This window comes from Oncorhynchus masou, chromosome 33 (assembly GCF_036934945.1).
Source record: "Oncorhynchus masou masou isolate Uvic2021 chromosome 33, UVic_Omas_1.1, whole genome shotgun sequence".
NCBI lineage: Eukaryota > Metazoa > Chordata > Actinopteri > Salmoniformes > Salmonidae > Oncorhynchus > Oncorhynchus masou.
This window is the reverse complement of record NC_088244.1, coordinates 34,894,166-34,909,800: the sequence shown is the minus strand read 5'-3', so window position 1 is coordinate 34,909,800 and position 15,635 is coordinate 34,894,166. Positions and strand designations below refer to the sequence as shown.

Genomic DNA, 15,635 nt, shown 5'->3' with positions numbered 1-15,635 from the left:
GTCTACAGAGAACCTGTTGCAGTTCGATTTATACATTAAAATCAGATGTATCTAGATGGTTTCTGTTTTGAACTTTCTGCTACATCTTTTGTTGTGACTCCAGTGTTAATATCAGGTTGTATCAGTGCTCCTGATTCCCCCCAGTTCGAAATCTCAGTGCTTCATCTTGAGATCTATCACAGAGTCGCCGCAATCATCACACATTGCCTTTGGCTTCGGCTTTGGGCATTTCCATGTAAAAGGACCCATGAGCACCAACATGTGAGTGTTTATAGGAGCCTTTCAAATTTGGTGTCAAATGAAAGCTAAGAGTTCCTATTTTGGGGGAAATGAAGGCATAGATACATTTTTCAACCATTTTCCATCTTTAAAAAATAGGCATAAGTAAAGGCTTTGATTTCTGGATACAGATGGAAAAGGAGTCTCAGAAAACGTTCTCCCAGAAAGTATTAAAGGTATCAAAAATACATCATGTCATTACAATGTTGACATAAAGACCCCTGCCAACTAATATCAATACATATATTTCGTTTTGAAGATATTGTTTACTTTCTGTAAGTTTAACAAATATTGCCTTTGTGCTTGTAATTTCGTTATCAAAAAACCACATATCTTTAAAATATTAAAACATTTCGCTCCTAAGGACAATGAACATTCACAGAAGTAACAAGTAATGGTAGACCTACCAAATAATTATAGTGATTTTACTGATATCAATTTTGTTTATGAATTATTAAGTGATTCAATGGAATTACCCCCCCCCCCCCCCCCCAAAAAAAAACAAAAAAAAATGGTATCAGAATTACTGCAACTGAATTGGCTACAATGGGAAATCATAATAGTCACAAACCACAGTTGGGTCACCTGCTACTGTCCTCCCTTCCACTGGCATCCTGTTATGTTCAGCTCAGAACAGTTTTCTTTGTCTTTCTGTTATCTGGTCAGTGTTAAAACAGTCTGGACAGCCCTCTCTCTCTCTCTGCTTCCCCTCTCTCCAGTTAATGTCACTTCTCCCAGCTCTTAGTGACACCTACCCATGAGCCTCCTCTCTTTCCATTGACCTTAACCAGCATCCTGACCCACCGATCACTGACCGACACCGGACATCCCATGAATGTTAAAAAGTATATTGAATTTTTTTTCTCCATACAGACAAAAAGCTTATTTCTCTAAAACGTTGTGCACAATTTTGTTTACAACCCTGTTAGTGAGTATTTCTCCTTTGTCAAGATAATCCATCCACCTGTCAGGTGTGGCATATCATTAAGCAGATTAAACAGCATGATCATTACTCAGGTGCACCTTGTGCTGGAGACAATAAAAGGCCACTCTAAAATAGGTGGGGCTATGGTATAGGCAGGCATAAGCTACGAACAATGAACACAATTGCATTTTATTTATGGCAATATGAATGCACAGATATACAGTGACGAGGTCCCGAGGCCCATTGTCCTGCCATTCATCCACGGCCATTACCTCATGTTTCAGCATGATAAGGATAGGATAGCACAGCACAGTACAGTGAGTAGAGCACAGTACAATACAGTACAGAAAATTAGAGTATAGTACTGTACTGAACTTTACTGTACTGAAATCTACTGTACTGTACTCTGCCGTGCTGTATTGTACTGCACTGTAGTCTACTGTGCGATGCTGTGCTGTGATGTCCAAACTTAGAAACATGAAGAGTGACATTCATATCCATAGTTATGCATTGTTATCCACAGTTATGCATGTAGTACACAGAAACGATGAAATTCCGTTGCCATCAATGTTCCCTCTAAGCTGCGCGCGGGTGTGCTGTAGCCCCGAGACTGCGCAGAGCGCAGAAGAACTATCAGGCCACGGAGAAAGGGGTGCGTCACCTGAGTGGATTGATTCACTGATGTGGTCGTCCTGTCTGGGTTGGCGCCCCCCCTTGGGTTGTGCCATGGCGGAGATCTTTGTGGGCTATACTCAGCTTTGTCTCAGGATGGTAAGTTGGTGGTTGAAGATATCCCTCTAGTGGTGTGGGGGCTGTGCTTTGGCAAAGTGGGTGGGGTTATATCCTTCCTGTTTGGCCCTGCCCGGGGGTGTCCTCGGATGGGGCCACAGTGTCTCCTGACCCCTCCTGTCTCAGCCTCCAGTATTTATGCTGCAGTAGTTTATGTGTCGGGGGGCTGGGGTCAGTTTGTTATATCTGGAGTACTTCTCCTGTCCAATTTGGTGTCCTGTGTGAATCTAAGTGTGTGTTCTCTAATTCTCTCCTTCTCTCTCTCTTTCTCTCTCTCGGAGGACCTGAGCCCTAGGACCATGCGCCAGGACTACCTGACATGATGACTCCTTGCTGTCCCCAGTCCACCTGGCCGTGCTGCTGCTCCAGTTTCAACTGTTCTGCCTTATTATTATTCGACCATGCTGGTCTTTTGTGAACATTTGAACATCTTGGCAATGTTCTGTTATAATCTCCACCCGGCACAGCCGGAAGAGGACTGGCCACCCCACATATGCTCTCTCTAATTCTCTTTCTTTCTCTCTCTCGGAGGACCTGAGCCCTAGAACCATGCCCCAGGACTACCTGACATGATGACTCCTTGCTGTCCCCAGTCCACCTGGCCGTGCTGCTGCTCCAGTTTCAACTGTTCTGCCTTGTTATTATTCGACCATGCTGGTCTTTTATGATCATTTGAACATCTTGGCCATGTTCTGTTATAATCTCTACCCGGCACAGCCAGAAGAGGACTGGCCACCCCACATAGCCTGGTTCCTCTCTAGTTTTCATCCTAGGTTTTGGCCTTTCTAGGGAGTTTTTCCTAACCACCGTGCTTCTACACCTGCATTGCTTGCTGTTTGGGGTTTTAGGCTGGGTTTCTGTACAGCACTTTGAGATATCAGCTGATGTACGAAGGGCTATATAAATACATTTGATTTGATTTGATTTGGAGAGAAGCATGAGATTGAACTTCACGCAACTTCCTAGAGTTTTCCCTGTTAGTTAACACCATCAACTTTTCCCTTTACTGTGGCAATGGTTGATCGAATCAACGCAATATTACCCACTTTCAATGCAACACACCGAAACTAAATGAACTATGCAAGAGACTTTGTTGTAAGGATTCTATTGGCATTGACATGCACAATTCAGCCTGTACTCTACACAGACCGGTGTGGCATGGCCAATCAGAGCTTCACTAGGCCTATATGCAAATACACCATTGCCATATATTGGATCTGTGCCATTTCCTTTGAACTGAACTGTGTTCACAGCTGTGGTCGTGAGTAGATGCCCTTGTTGGCAGATCAAAGCAAGAGCTGCATGTAGCCACTGTGCACATTTTGTTCACATCCTTTGCTAGTTAGTGAGTTATTAGCCCAGTTATAGAGATCATGTGTATTCACCAATAAGGGAGTGATTGCTTCCTACAAGAGAAAAACATTTGGAAATTTGAAACAAAAAAGAAAAATAAATCAGGTAAAGAGCTTTCCTTGTCTTTGAAGGGCAGTGTATTTTGAGACAGGCTTGAAAAAGCTAGTAGTAGCCAATAAGCAGAGGGAAGTATTAACGTCTTCGCTGTAGTAATAGCCTGGGAATAATAATGCATTTTATTTTGTAAAGTGGTTCCTTGCATCAAACACAACAACATTTTCAGGCACCTCATTGTCTGAAGGACAAAGGGATAAGCAGGTTAATGTCCTGCATGTTTTCTTCAAAAGCCTCATGGAATGGACTGTAGGCCTACAGTACATTGAACACCACACATTGGCTGCTACTGTAGGATGAATGATAGAATCAAATCAAAGTGTGTTTGTCACGTGCGCCGAATACAACAGGTGTGTTTCACCTTACAGTGAAATTCTTACTTACAGGCTCTAACCAATAGTGTAAAAAAGGTGTTAGGTGAACAATAGGTAAGTAAAGAAATAAAACAACAGTAAAAAGACAGTGAAAAACAGTAGCGAGGCTATAAAAGTAGCGAGGCTACATACAGACACCGGTTAATCAGGCTGATTGAGGTAGTATGTACATGTAGATATGGTTAAAGTGACTATGCATATATGATGAACAGAGAGTAGCAGTAGCGTAAAGAGGGGTTGGCAGGTGGTGGGTGGCGGGACACAATGCAGATAGCCCGTTTAGCCAAAGTGCGGGAGCACTGGTTGGTCGGGCCAATTGAGGTAGTATGTACATATGTACATGAATGTATAGTTAAAGTGACTATGCATATATGATAAACAGAGAGTAGCAGAAGCGTAAAAGAGGGGTTGGGGAGGGGGGCACACAATGCAAATAGTCCGGGTAGCCATTTGATTACCTGTTCAGGAGTCTTATGGCTTGGGGGTAAAAACTGTTGAGAAGCCTTTTTGTCCTAGACTTGACACTCCAGTACCGCTTGCCATAAGATGAACACGTACCACGCTGCACCTTGGTCTTCACCTTATTCTAATGAAAGTTGTTACACTGCCCTACATTGGCTGGCTGGCTGGCTGGCTGGCTGGCTGGCTGGAGGAGACAGAGCCTGGTGAGACTGGGTTCTAAGTGGCAAAAGAGTTATCTCATTTCTTGAAGAAAGAAAGCCTTTCTTTTTGCCTGCATGCAATGGCTTCAGTTTCAAAGTGGGGGAAACCAATGCTGGCTTCTGCTGAGGTGAAGGTTGTTTAATAAATTGTAAAATGAAACAGAGTGCTTCTTTGGCAATAGGTGTCCAATGAGAGGTGCACTTTGAGAATAGGGAACCATTTGCTTCTCTAATAGACTGATTTGAATAATATTTACCCACCAGCGTGACATTGCACCAGCAGCACAATATGTTTATTTGGAAGTGAGATGAAACACCTTGTGACGTCCTCCTCTCCTGGGATTGAACAGAACAGAGAGAGGGAGAATGTGGGCTAATCCCTGATTAGGAAAGAGAGACTGGGGCCCCTGAGTGGCGCAGTGGTCTAAGGCACTGCATCGTAGTGCTAGCTGTGCCACTAGAGATCCTGGTGCGAATCCAGGCGCTGTCTCAGCCAGCCGCGACTGGGAGATCCATGGAGCAGATCACAATTGGTCCAGCGTCGTCTGGGTTAGGCCGGCAGAGATGTTCTTGTCCCATCGCGCTCTAGCGACTCCTGTGGTGGGCCGGGCGCAATGCACGCTGATATGGTCAACAGGTGTACGGTGTTTCCTCTGACACATTGGTGCGGCTGGCTTCCGGGTTTCAGCAGGCATTGTGTCAAGAAGCAGTGTGGCCCAGCTGGCTCTCGACCTTCGCCTCTCCTGAGTCCATACGGGAGTTGCAGCGATGGGACAAGACTGTAACTACCGATACTACAAAAAAGGGGGGGAAATAAAAAATTAAAAAATTAAAAAGAGAGACTGACAAACTGCTGACTTAATCCCTGTCACCCGATTTCCTCACCTGGAGTTGTCAGCTTCACTCCGCTGCACAGTATCACTGACACCCTCAATGGTAAGAATGCCCGTAGGCCTGCCCGTTGTTGGAAAGCCATTAAATCACAGAGGCTAAAACAGCCCCAAAAACCCGGCAGCAGGGAGAGAAAGGCGGCAGAGACAAAACTGCATTTTGTCTAATGTGGGATTCAAAATGGGACAACCATGTGAGAAACATAAAACAGTCTAGGCACCACCATTCCAGATAATTCCACCCCATTCCATCCATGACCTAAAACAGTATCCTTTCTCTTTCACAATGAGATTGCATGACTCACAATTCGTCACAGCTTCACCACACGACTATGGGTATCAGTTGCAGTCATAGCTGTGTGGTCGAATGCACTTGATGGGCATCTTGCTGTTAGGACAATGACCCCCCAAGGTCAGGGTGTCTTGGGAGGAGCACTGTTAAGTTAAGGGAGCAGAAGGGCGGCTCACTCACAGATTCAAAATGGAAGAAGCAGGTCAGTATGAAATAGAGCAGAAGCAACAGGACTAAGCGCAGCAGGAAGGAATCTCTTCCAGCTCAGAGCAGCTGTGTCCGAAGCAGATCTTCGAGAAGGACAACTACCGTTCAAATGTCCGAGAAGCCACAAAATCTCTTGATTACCCGAACAGCTTGTTGCTATGAGAACAACTGTCATTTAAAAAGGTCTCTAAAATAGGGGATGTGGATAAAAATGACATGGAAGCAACATATTGCATATCTCTCCTTCTATACAGAACTATTGGAGAGGTTTCTCAACACGTGTCATGTCTCCACTCCGACGTCATAGCAACAACATCCACCACTGAGATTGTGAAAAACCTGTGGGCAAGGACAGTGCACCACTTATGCAGATCTTGGATGACGGCCATTTTAAATGTTTAAAAAGACCCACTTCATCCTCTTCAACATAAGTGCTTCAGTGTTCATTCTGAGGAGCAGAATGGGAATATACTTCCCTAGTAGTTACTGGCAGAGATAGACTAACCCTGGGCAGGTCTTCTCCTAGAGCAGTCCACTGGATTAATCCAGGGTGTTTCTTTGCAGCAACAAGTGTGTTGCTCTTGAAGAATACACTAGGAATGTGAGGTTAGCTAATCTCACTGTAAATACTTGTCACATGTTGATTTGTGAAAGGAGAGGTTGCTTGAGGTTATGTCCTGAAATTGTAGCTACAGTCAATTCATGTCTTGATTAAAAACAATTGTTGCAAGTAAAAGCTCAACTAAATAGCGAAATGATATCCAAGCCACATTACATTCCCCTGAGCCTCAAAATGGATAGTAGGCGATTAGACCCTGCGATTATACTACCGCTGAGTTGTACCCGTTGTTTTGGCTTAATTCACATTTGAAAGACAAGCACAGTCAGACATAAGAAATGATCGAGCTCAATCAGATAAGTACAGTAATGTCACGTAATATCATCACAATAGAATTTGTTTGCACTGATCATTCAGAACGGGATTTCAGATTTAGCATAATGTGAGCCATTGTATGAACTCATTTTGTCATTGGAAGAATATGTGATGCTCTCTGAGAACCTAATAAGATACAAAATTACACTAAATGTATCCTCAGGGTAGAGTTGTCATCTTTTACGGAGCAGGACATTGTGGCACATGCTCAGCATTCCTCCAGTGCAGGCCATATCCTGGAATCTGACACATTTCTGATTTTCCTCCCAGTTAACTGACTGTGGGTCGTGTATCAAGTCATTCATTCTCTCAAAGACAGACACGCGCACACACACACACACACGCACAAACACACAGTGGAGGTCAAAGGTTAGTGACCTTGAATTCCCTGGCTGTCCTCCTAGAATCTGTCAGAGCTCATCATGACAACCAGGCCGGCAGGCAGTCAGCTTCAAGGCAGCCTCACATTACACACTGGCCTCAGATGTTTCCTAGAATGGAGAAGGAGGATCCATGCTTATACATAACAGCCAAGGTTGAAAAAATACAGGATAAGACAATAGGATTCTAATATCCCATTAGTCTTTGCATAAATGCAGAAGACTTCTAACCAATATCTCCCAAGTGGCGCAGAGGTGTAAGGCACTGCATCTCAGTGCTCGAGGTGTCACTACAGACCCTGGTTCGATCCTGGGCTGTATCACAACCGGCCGTGATCGAGAATCCCATTGTCACGCCTTGATCTGTTTCACCTGACCTTGTGATTGTCTCCACCCCCTCCAGGTGTCGCTTATTTATCCCTGTCTCTCTGTGCCAGTTGGTCTTGTATGTTTCCAAGTCAACCAGAGGTTTTCCCATTCACCTGCTTTTTACATTCTCCTTTTTCTAGTCCTCCCGGTTTTGGCCCTTGCCTGTTTCTGGAATTTGTACCCACCTGCCTGACCATTCTGCCTGCCTTGACCACGAGCCTGTCTGCCACTCTGTACCTCCTGGACTCTGGTCTGGTTTTGACCTTTTTGCGTGTCCACAATCATGCTCTTGCCTACCCCGTTGGATCAATAAACATTGTAAGACTCCAACTATATGCCTCATGTGTCTGCATTTGGGTCTCGCCTTGTGCCTTGATACTCATAGGGCGGCGCACAATTGGCCCAGTGTCGTCCGGGTGGGGGGGAGGGTTTGGCCGGAGTAGGCCGTCATTGTAAAATAAGAATTTGTTCTTAACTGACTTGCCTAGTTTAATAAAGGTCAAAAAAATTATAAATGTTAAACGGACCAACAATACGAGCAAAAACGACAAAGTGAATTTAGCAGTACAGCCCTTAAAGTGGAAAATAAGCACAATCGTAGTGAATTTCAGCTAACTACATAAGATAACTGTTTACAGTCATTCTATACATGGAATGTTTTTGCAAATGATCTACAGCCACTTTATTACTTGATTTCCTGACCACTGGTCACATTGTCAATGCTAATCCTGTAGAATCCGCAAAGGCGCTCGTCCAATGAATTTGTTTATTATCAAACACTCCGGCACGGAACTTTTACGTGGTCTTAAACCTCTGTTATTTTCAACCTACACTAACAGCTCAATGCCTGAAGCCAGTCAGCTCCAATTAAAAAGTCTGTATTGTCACGGCGGAAGCATGGAACTCGGGAACTGGGCGAACAATGCCCACATTCTGCTTACAAACTGAGGAGGAGACAGAGCAGGGACAGAAAGAGCTATAGTGCCAGCAGTCACATTAATTGACAGGAGGCTGGTTGTAAACTGACTGTTCTCTCCAGCCGCACCGCACATCACAGCTTCACGAATACTCAGTACTCACCCACAAACACGGGCAGTGTTATTTAAAGTGCACTGTAAGGTCATAATTAACAGGAGAAAATGGGTCAGTCGGAAAATACTCCTACATGCTATCATGTTAGCTACTGTGTTATACATGCCACCATTTGTTGTTACATTACATCATGTAATGTTGTTACATTACACATGGTTTATAGGCAGAGCGGCACCAGTGAGATACAGCAATGTGTGTGACCCACACTGTTGCCCTATGTGGGACTCCTTCATAAGTGAAAGTGAGGCCACAGACAGACGAGACATGTTTGACAAGCACGTGAGTGCGACCTCAAGCTAACATCTCAGTAAGGGAGAAACAAGCACCAATGTTACTGTATGTTGCCAAATGTTGTGCTGCGGCAAACACAAACACATGCATCCCTACGGCTGAGTGACCATTATAAACCTCTCTCGAAACAGATGTGGATCGGAGTGCCATGGCTGCACTCTCGCATCCATCCCAATGGTGTATCCATAGAGACCAAACAGGGGGTACACACAGTCATGGAGGACAATGGAGACATTTTCACAATTTCGGAGCTACACGGGTGGCCACTTAAATGCACCATGTAATTTGGCTTCTTGGTAATCTGGAATCCAAGAGTGTAAGAACACAACTGAAGAGGGTGGAAAGAGCATTGTCCTACAGAAGAGCTGTAGAAAGGCTACATCAAGCATACTAAAAAGCCCGTCACAAATATGACAACTGCACATTAAATTGTATTGATGAGGATTGCAATGGTGAACCACAGCCGTCTTAGCTCACAATGCTCACAATGACGAACCCCGACATTGCCCGAGTGTGAAGACAGCCAGGCAGAATTGATGGACTGCATGTTATTATACGCGGGGGAAGTAGCCCACTAGGCCTAGCATGCCTTTTCAATATCAAATGTGAATACGCTAGATTCCCTCTATTCTGGTTTTGACTGTTTCCTCCCAGTCAGTCAGTCCAGCTCCAGGATTTCTTACGTAATACTTCAACTGTTTTTAACTGCCACCAAAAAGGCCCATTTGAATATGGACTCAATGCCCTGTCACCGACAGGATTCAGTGGGAAGAATATGCTTCAGAAGTGTGCCTCTTTTGGTGTCTGCGCTGGTCATTTCAGGGTACAAAACAGCCTCATTGCATTAGAATTTAGTTACAGAGTTGGCATAGCTATCGTTCAACTTTGCTTGAAAGTCTGCACATGATAAGAACTCTTTTATGTGATTTTACAGGTCAGTAGCTCTTGCCAACTTTTGCATTTAAGGAGTGTTATTTTCATTCCAAATGGAAAGCAATGGAGAAAAAAAACAAAGATCTATTTTCTTATTATTACATTGAGTCTCTCTCTTGAGGCATTCAAGGAAGATACTCTGAGAAGCTCTGAGAGATGGGCTCACCAACGTCTGCCTAGTGCCAGATGATCCACTCTGGTTGCTACAGTACAGCCGTGCTCTTTTAGCACATAAACACGGAGAGAGTGGTTTCTGTAAATACCCTTCACTCAGCGCTTCCTGAGACCTGCCTGCCTCTCCTCTCTCTCAGGCCCAGATGGCAGTCATTAAGGTGCTGCTGCCAAGTCTGGAAGTCTTTGATTTGGAGAGCAGATTATATCCGTGGGAGCTTTACTGTGGCAGTGGTGCACACACATGTAAAAAAAAAAGTCCCAGGCATGCAGGCGGACACCCCAAACAGCCTGCCTGACAGCCCCTCCAGTTCCTTCCACACACAGGCAGGGGAGGTAGGAATCTATGGGAGGAATGAGATCCGAGGCTGGGAAGGGGATTGGGAAGGGATGTGGGTGTAAAGGAATGCCTCCTTTATTTACCTAACTTTTGGTGCTATGTGTGCTTCGCAGCAAGCGCTACAGCCGTAGGTACGAGGAGCACGAGGCAGTGCGTGAGAGCTTGTAGTTTCCCTCAGATCCACTGTTTTGAAGTGCTTCCTTTTGGGACTGGGCCGTTTTGTCAGGAAAACAGTTCATTAAAGAGGAAGAGACTTTGGAGTTGGGAGAGTTCCTGCCATATAACATCCCAGCTAATCAGTCCCATTCATCTCTCTAGATGCTCCGAGTAATACTCCGATATCTAGTGGAGACAAGGGATGGACATGTGTTTCAGGAATGGACAATAGGGCTATTTTTCATGAACAAAAAGTATTGTGTTATCTAAAGAACAAGTAGAAGATCAAAGGGTCATTCAAATTCTACATTATTACCAACATGTGTACAGACGGTGACCGTGCAGTTGAACACAAGGTCAGTGTATGACACATGTATGACACATGATGGTTCTAAACGAATTAAATAACGTCAAACACTGCCGAGTGCAGCTCCTTAGACTGAGGTGTATCTCTTAGTAGTATGTGTTGTGCGTCAGTATGATTATTGTGGCATCAGTAGCCTCTGAAACACTTAGTAACCTGTCCACTTGTCTGACCACACAGGTCTCCTACACAAGCATATGTTATAAGCCATCCATGCAAGTACGATGTAGTTATTATATAGAAGAAAATGATTGAGAAATCAACATTCTGAGCCAGAACTAGAGGTAGGAAAACATTTGTCTTACAGTTGCCATCATTGGTTTCCAGACTGAGGCATAGGGCCACATTCATATTGATGGACAAGTTAGAGAGATCGTTTCCCTTCCAAGTTCTGCAAATTTCGCAGATACTTCAAGAGTAACTTTGATGTTCCCTCTACACAATAAAAGAACAAACATGATTATATATTTTTTTCTTATGTGATTTATGAGGAGGTCAGAATACTGCCATTGACAACCATTCGTTTAATGGTAAAGAAGTAAGAAATTAGGCTGTCAGGTTTAGTCAGAAAGGTAACCAAATATTACAAAAGACAAGATGGTCTCCATACATAGAAAACCCACTAAATAGTTGCTGCTTTCAAAAATATGTATACCATTACACAATATGTTCCATCACATGCCAATGCCTTTGATATCATTTCTGTTTTCTTACCACAAAATGTTGCATTTGTTCAACATTTCCAGAATATTGTTCCACAAAATTTACATTTGGAAAACGGATTATTTTCATAATCAGAGGTCTATTACAAGTATTTCTGAAGGGAAATATTTCGTTTTCCTCACTTGGATCCATGCTGGGTCTCACACAGGGTTAATTCACCATGCGCTCACTGTCCATTCATCCAAGGTTGTCCGATGATAAGCAATGGACATTTTTACGCATTTCTTTTAAAAATGGCAAATATATGTATTAATAGTAAATAGCCATGTCCAACCTTATGCAATTCACTGCAATAATTGCCTTGCAATGGAAATATAGGATACATGAATTGAAATTAGGCACACACAAAAAAAATCACTCTGACAGCAATTTACCATAGCTTATTTACAATATGAAGTAATTGAAAGGCTATGCTGTTCAACTATTTGCAGACTCATGGCGTTTTGGAATGTTTGAATCCTGGAAATCGTCTTCCTCGATAGGGCGAATCCCTGAAGAATTCAACAAGCGAGCAGAATATCTGCGCAAATTCTTACCTGAACCGGGGTGAATCTTTCACACATTCTTCAAAATCCACCGTCATTTTGGCTGGATTCAGTCTTCAAGCTTAATTCATAAATTTCATTTCCAGAAAATTATAAACGATAGAAGACTGTAGATATATGTAGACTATTCCGATGTGCAGCGATAGCCAACTCTCCCCGTCTTCACTGTGCTACTAAACTGAAACAAGAGCCTGGCATATTTGAACCGCTAGACCGCTGCAAAAATAGGGACTATCGTCATAGTTCATTCTCAACAAAAAGCGCACTCAAATTTAGGGATCTATCCTGACTGAAATCACCGGGCATATGATAGCCTACAACACACAGCATTTGTGTATAAGGTCATGATGTCAATATAAATAAAACAAATGTATGTCTAGGTATTACGCCAATACTGCAAAGACAGTATAAGTGCACATAGCCTGCAGTTTGCCCGAACCCTAGCAGTTCATGGACGCTTATCACACAGTGTGTGTGTGTGTGTGTGTGTGTGTGTGTGTGTGTGTGTGTGTGTGTGTGTGTGTGTGTGTGTGTGTGTGTGTGTGTGTGTGTGTGTGTGTGTGTGTGTGTGCGTGTGTGCGTGCCTGCATGAATGACTGGTACTAAAGTCAGGATACTTGAGAGTGTATCAGAGTGAATTAACTGTTTTGAGCTTGGAGTTTCCTCTCTAGGCTCAGTCAGTCAGATGACCTTTGGCCTCTCATCACAGCTGGCAGTCCTTGACTGAAGCACAACTAAATTCCTCTTTTCCCCAGTGCCCATCTCTGTTGATATCTGGAGGCAACACATTCACACAGGCAAACAGATTCTCACAGAGAAACATGATATTAAAAAGGATTTCTTCACTGGCAGCCCAATGTGATAACTGATACAGCGAAGATGCTAACATCTGGCATGGCTCTGGTTCAAGAAGGAGTTGAGGATCTCTAGAGCTGTGCTGGAATCTCCACTATTAATCTGGAATTTATTACCCCTACTCGCCTCTCACACATGCAATGGGTCGGTTTTTGTCATCACCAAATCTGTCCCTTTAGAATCACAAGTCTGAGATTCTAAAGTCACATACAGCCTAACTCTTCAGTCTGTGAAATGGTCTTCTATTGCTATGTGATAAAATAACTAACACTATAGACACCCACACCCAGGCAACATCATGATGGACATTATAACCCAGGTAGTTTGGGCCGTGTATGCTGATTGGCTGAAACAGCATTCTAGCCGTGTGTATATCAGACAATATACCTGATGCCAAACTACTTTTTTTTACTGTTATATTTATGTTGGTAACTGGTTTATAATAGCAATAAGGCACTAACAACCTATGGAAATTATGGGGAAGAAATTCATGACAGGTGTATTAATTATCTAAGATGATGAGAGAGAAACATCTACCTGCCAGCTGTTCAATGAACCCCATAAATATAGAATACCATATTTCAAGTGCATCCTCCATTCTCCCCCCCCCCCCCATCCCCATAGGTAAGGCCAAAAATAAAGAATATTATTAACTCACAGGAAATGGGAAAGCTGGAGGGAGAGAGTGCTAGAGATTTCATGGCAGGTTTTTATAGAACACTATTGTTCCTTCGTATCCCTGCTTTCAGAGGCTAGCTGTGCCCCGGAATAGGAATGATCTCATCGCCCGGCCCTCGCCTCACTACTCTGCTGATGGGGAGATGTCTTGACTAGCTGGATGCAATGCTACCAGTCAAGACTTGGCCTGACTAACTCGTTTTTTTTTTCATGGAGATGTAAGCATGAAGTCACAAGAACTAAATAAACTAAATGATGATAAGGGGTGAAGCAAAGGATGGATACATTCCGATCATGGGATAGACCCTGGAAACCATAATATTGCGGTTCATTTCATTGATGTCATTCAATGACACCACTGTTGGCTCAACTCTCAAGACCATTTCATTTTAAAAGTGTGATTAAATTGGACTACTGTGCCCCAGGAGTGAGATTATACATGACAGGTTTTAATATGTATGAAAGGAAAAATGGAGGGCAGGCATTTGTTTAAATTATGATTTAAAGATATAGTTATTTATTAGAGCTTTGCAAAATGTAACCCATTGAGTAATCGCAATTGAAATCTGGGGACTGACTCTCTAACACAGGTGCCAACCCTGTGCCAAAAAAACGCACACACAAAAACATTTGTGGTGGCAGCAAATTAAATTTCCTACTACTTCCTTTCCTTGATGAAGTGTTAAAGTTTACTTAGAAAACTCCTCTCTTTCCCATTAAAATACTGTGTTTCAGTCTATGTATCTGACAGACAGCCATTGACCCATATTCTTTCTTTTTGGCATTACAGTGAGCCGAGACAGTGGGTCAACTGTCCTTGAGGCAAGAAGAGGATAGAGGAATGTGTTCTACTAGAGCAGGTGTTGTGGAGTTCGCTAGTCTATCACAAAAGCAGCATCCCTGCATGCTGCAAACCCATGAGTCTCTCTTACATCCTTCATCTCTTCAGGCCCTAAATTTAGACTTGCTTAAATCAAGGCCTTTCTCTCTCTCATCCCTTGCTCCCTTTCTTCCTCCGAGATCAAAGCCTTTCTTCTCGTTCCACATTCACAGCTTTTGAAAGCTACTGAGTCAGCAGACTGATCTGAACACGCTGGGTGCGATATTTGAAGGAAACTTCTCGTGTAATGCGACCATGCAGAGAGTTTGAGAGTTTGAGAGAGAGAGAGAGAGGCCACCCCTGCACCTATGAACATACAGTGCATTCGGAAAGTATTCAGACCCATAGATTTTTTCCACATTTTGTTATGTTACATCCTTATTCTAAAATGTATTAAATCATTTCCCCCCTCACCAATCTACACACAATACCCCATAATGACAGAGCTAAGCGTGATTCTCTGATCCACCTCTACGCAGATGACACCATTCTGTATACATCTGGCCCTTCTTTGGACACTGTGTTAACAATCCTCCAAACGAGCTTCAATGCCATACAACACTCATTCCATGGCCTCCAAGTGCCTTTAAATGCTAGTAAAACTAAATGCATGCTCTTCAACCGATTGCTGCCCGCATCTGCCTGCCCTACTATCATCACTACTCTGGATGGTTCTGACTTAGAATATGTGGACAACTACAAATACCTAGGTGTCTGGCTAGACTGTAAACTCTCCTTCCAGACTCACATTAAGCATCTCCAATGTCAAATTAAATCTAGAATCGGCATCCTACATCGCAACAAAGCCTCCTTCACTCATGCTGCCAAACATAGCCTCGTAAAACTGACTATCCTAAACGGCGATGTAATTTACAAAATAGCCTCCCACACTCTACTCAGCAATCTGGACGTAGTATATCACAGTGTCATCCGTTTTGTCACCAAAGCCCCATATACTACCCACCACTGTGACCTAGATGCTCTCTCTGACTGGCCCTCACTACATATTCATCGCCAAACCCACTGGATCCAGGTCACC

At 43.4% G+C, this 15,635-nt stretch overlaps 1 protein-coding gene across 3 annotated transcripts in view; it reads right to left on the bottom strand.

Annotated features, from left to right (window-relative positions):
• The window catches only part of acap3a (ArfGAP with coiled-coil, ankyrin repeat and PH domains 3a), a 75,813-nt gene extending 63,312 nt beyond the window's left edge, over positions 1-12,501 (bottom strand). For 2 of the 3 annotated variants that reach the window (XM_064957399.1, XM_064957400.1), the window contains exon 1: positions 12,175-12,500. In XM_064957399.1, the coding sequence (XP_064813471.1) occupies positions 12,175-12,221 (47 nt within the window). In that variant the 5' untranslated portion in view covers positions 12,222-12,500. Of the gene's footprint in view, positions 1-12,174 lie in introns of all 3 variants that reach the window. The other variant, XM_064957401.1, reaches the window with a different exon arrangement.
• Positions 12,502-15,635: the final 3,134 nt, after the last annotated feature.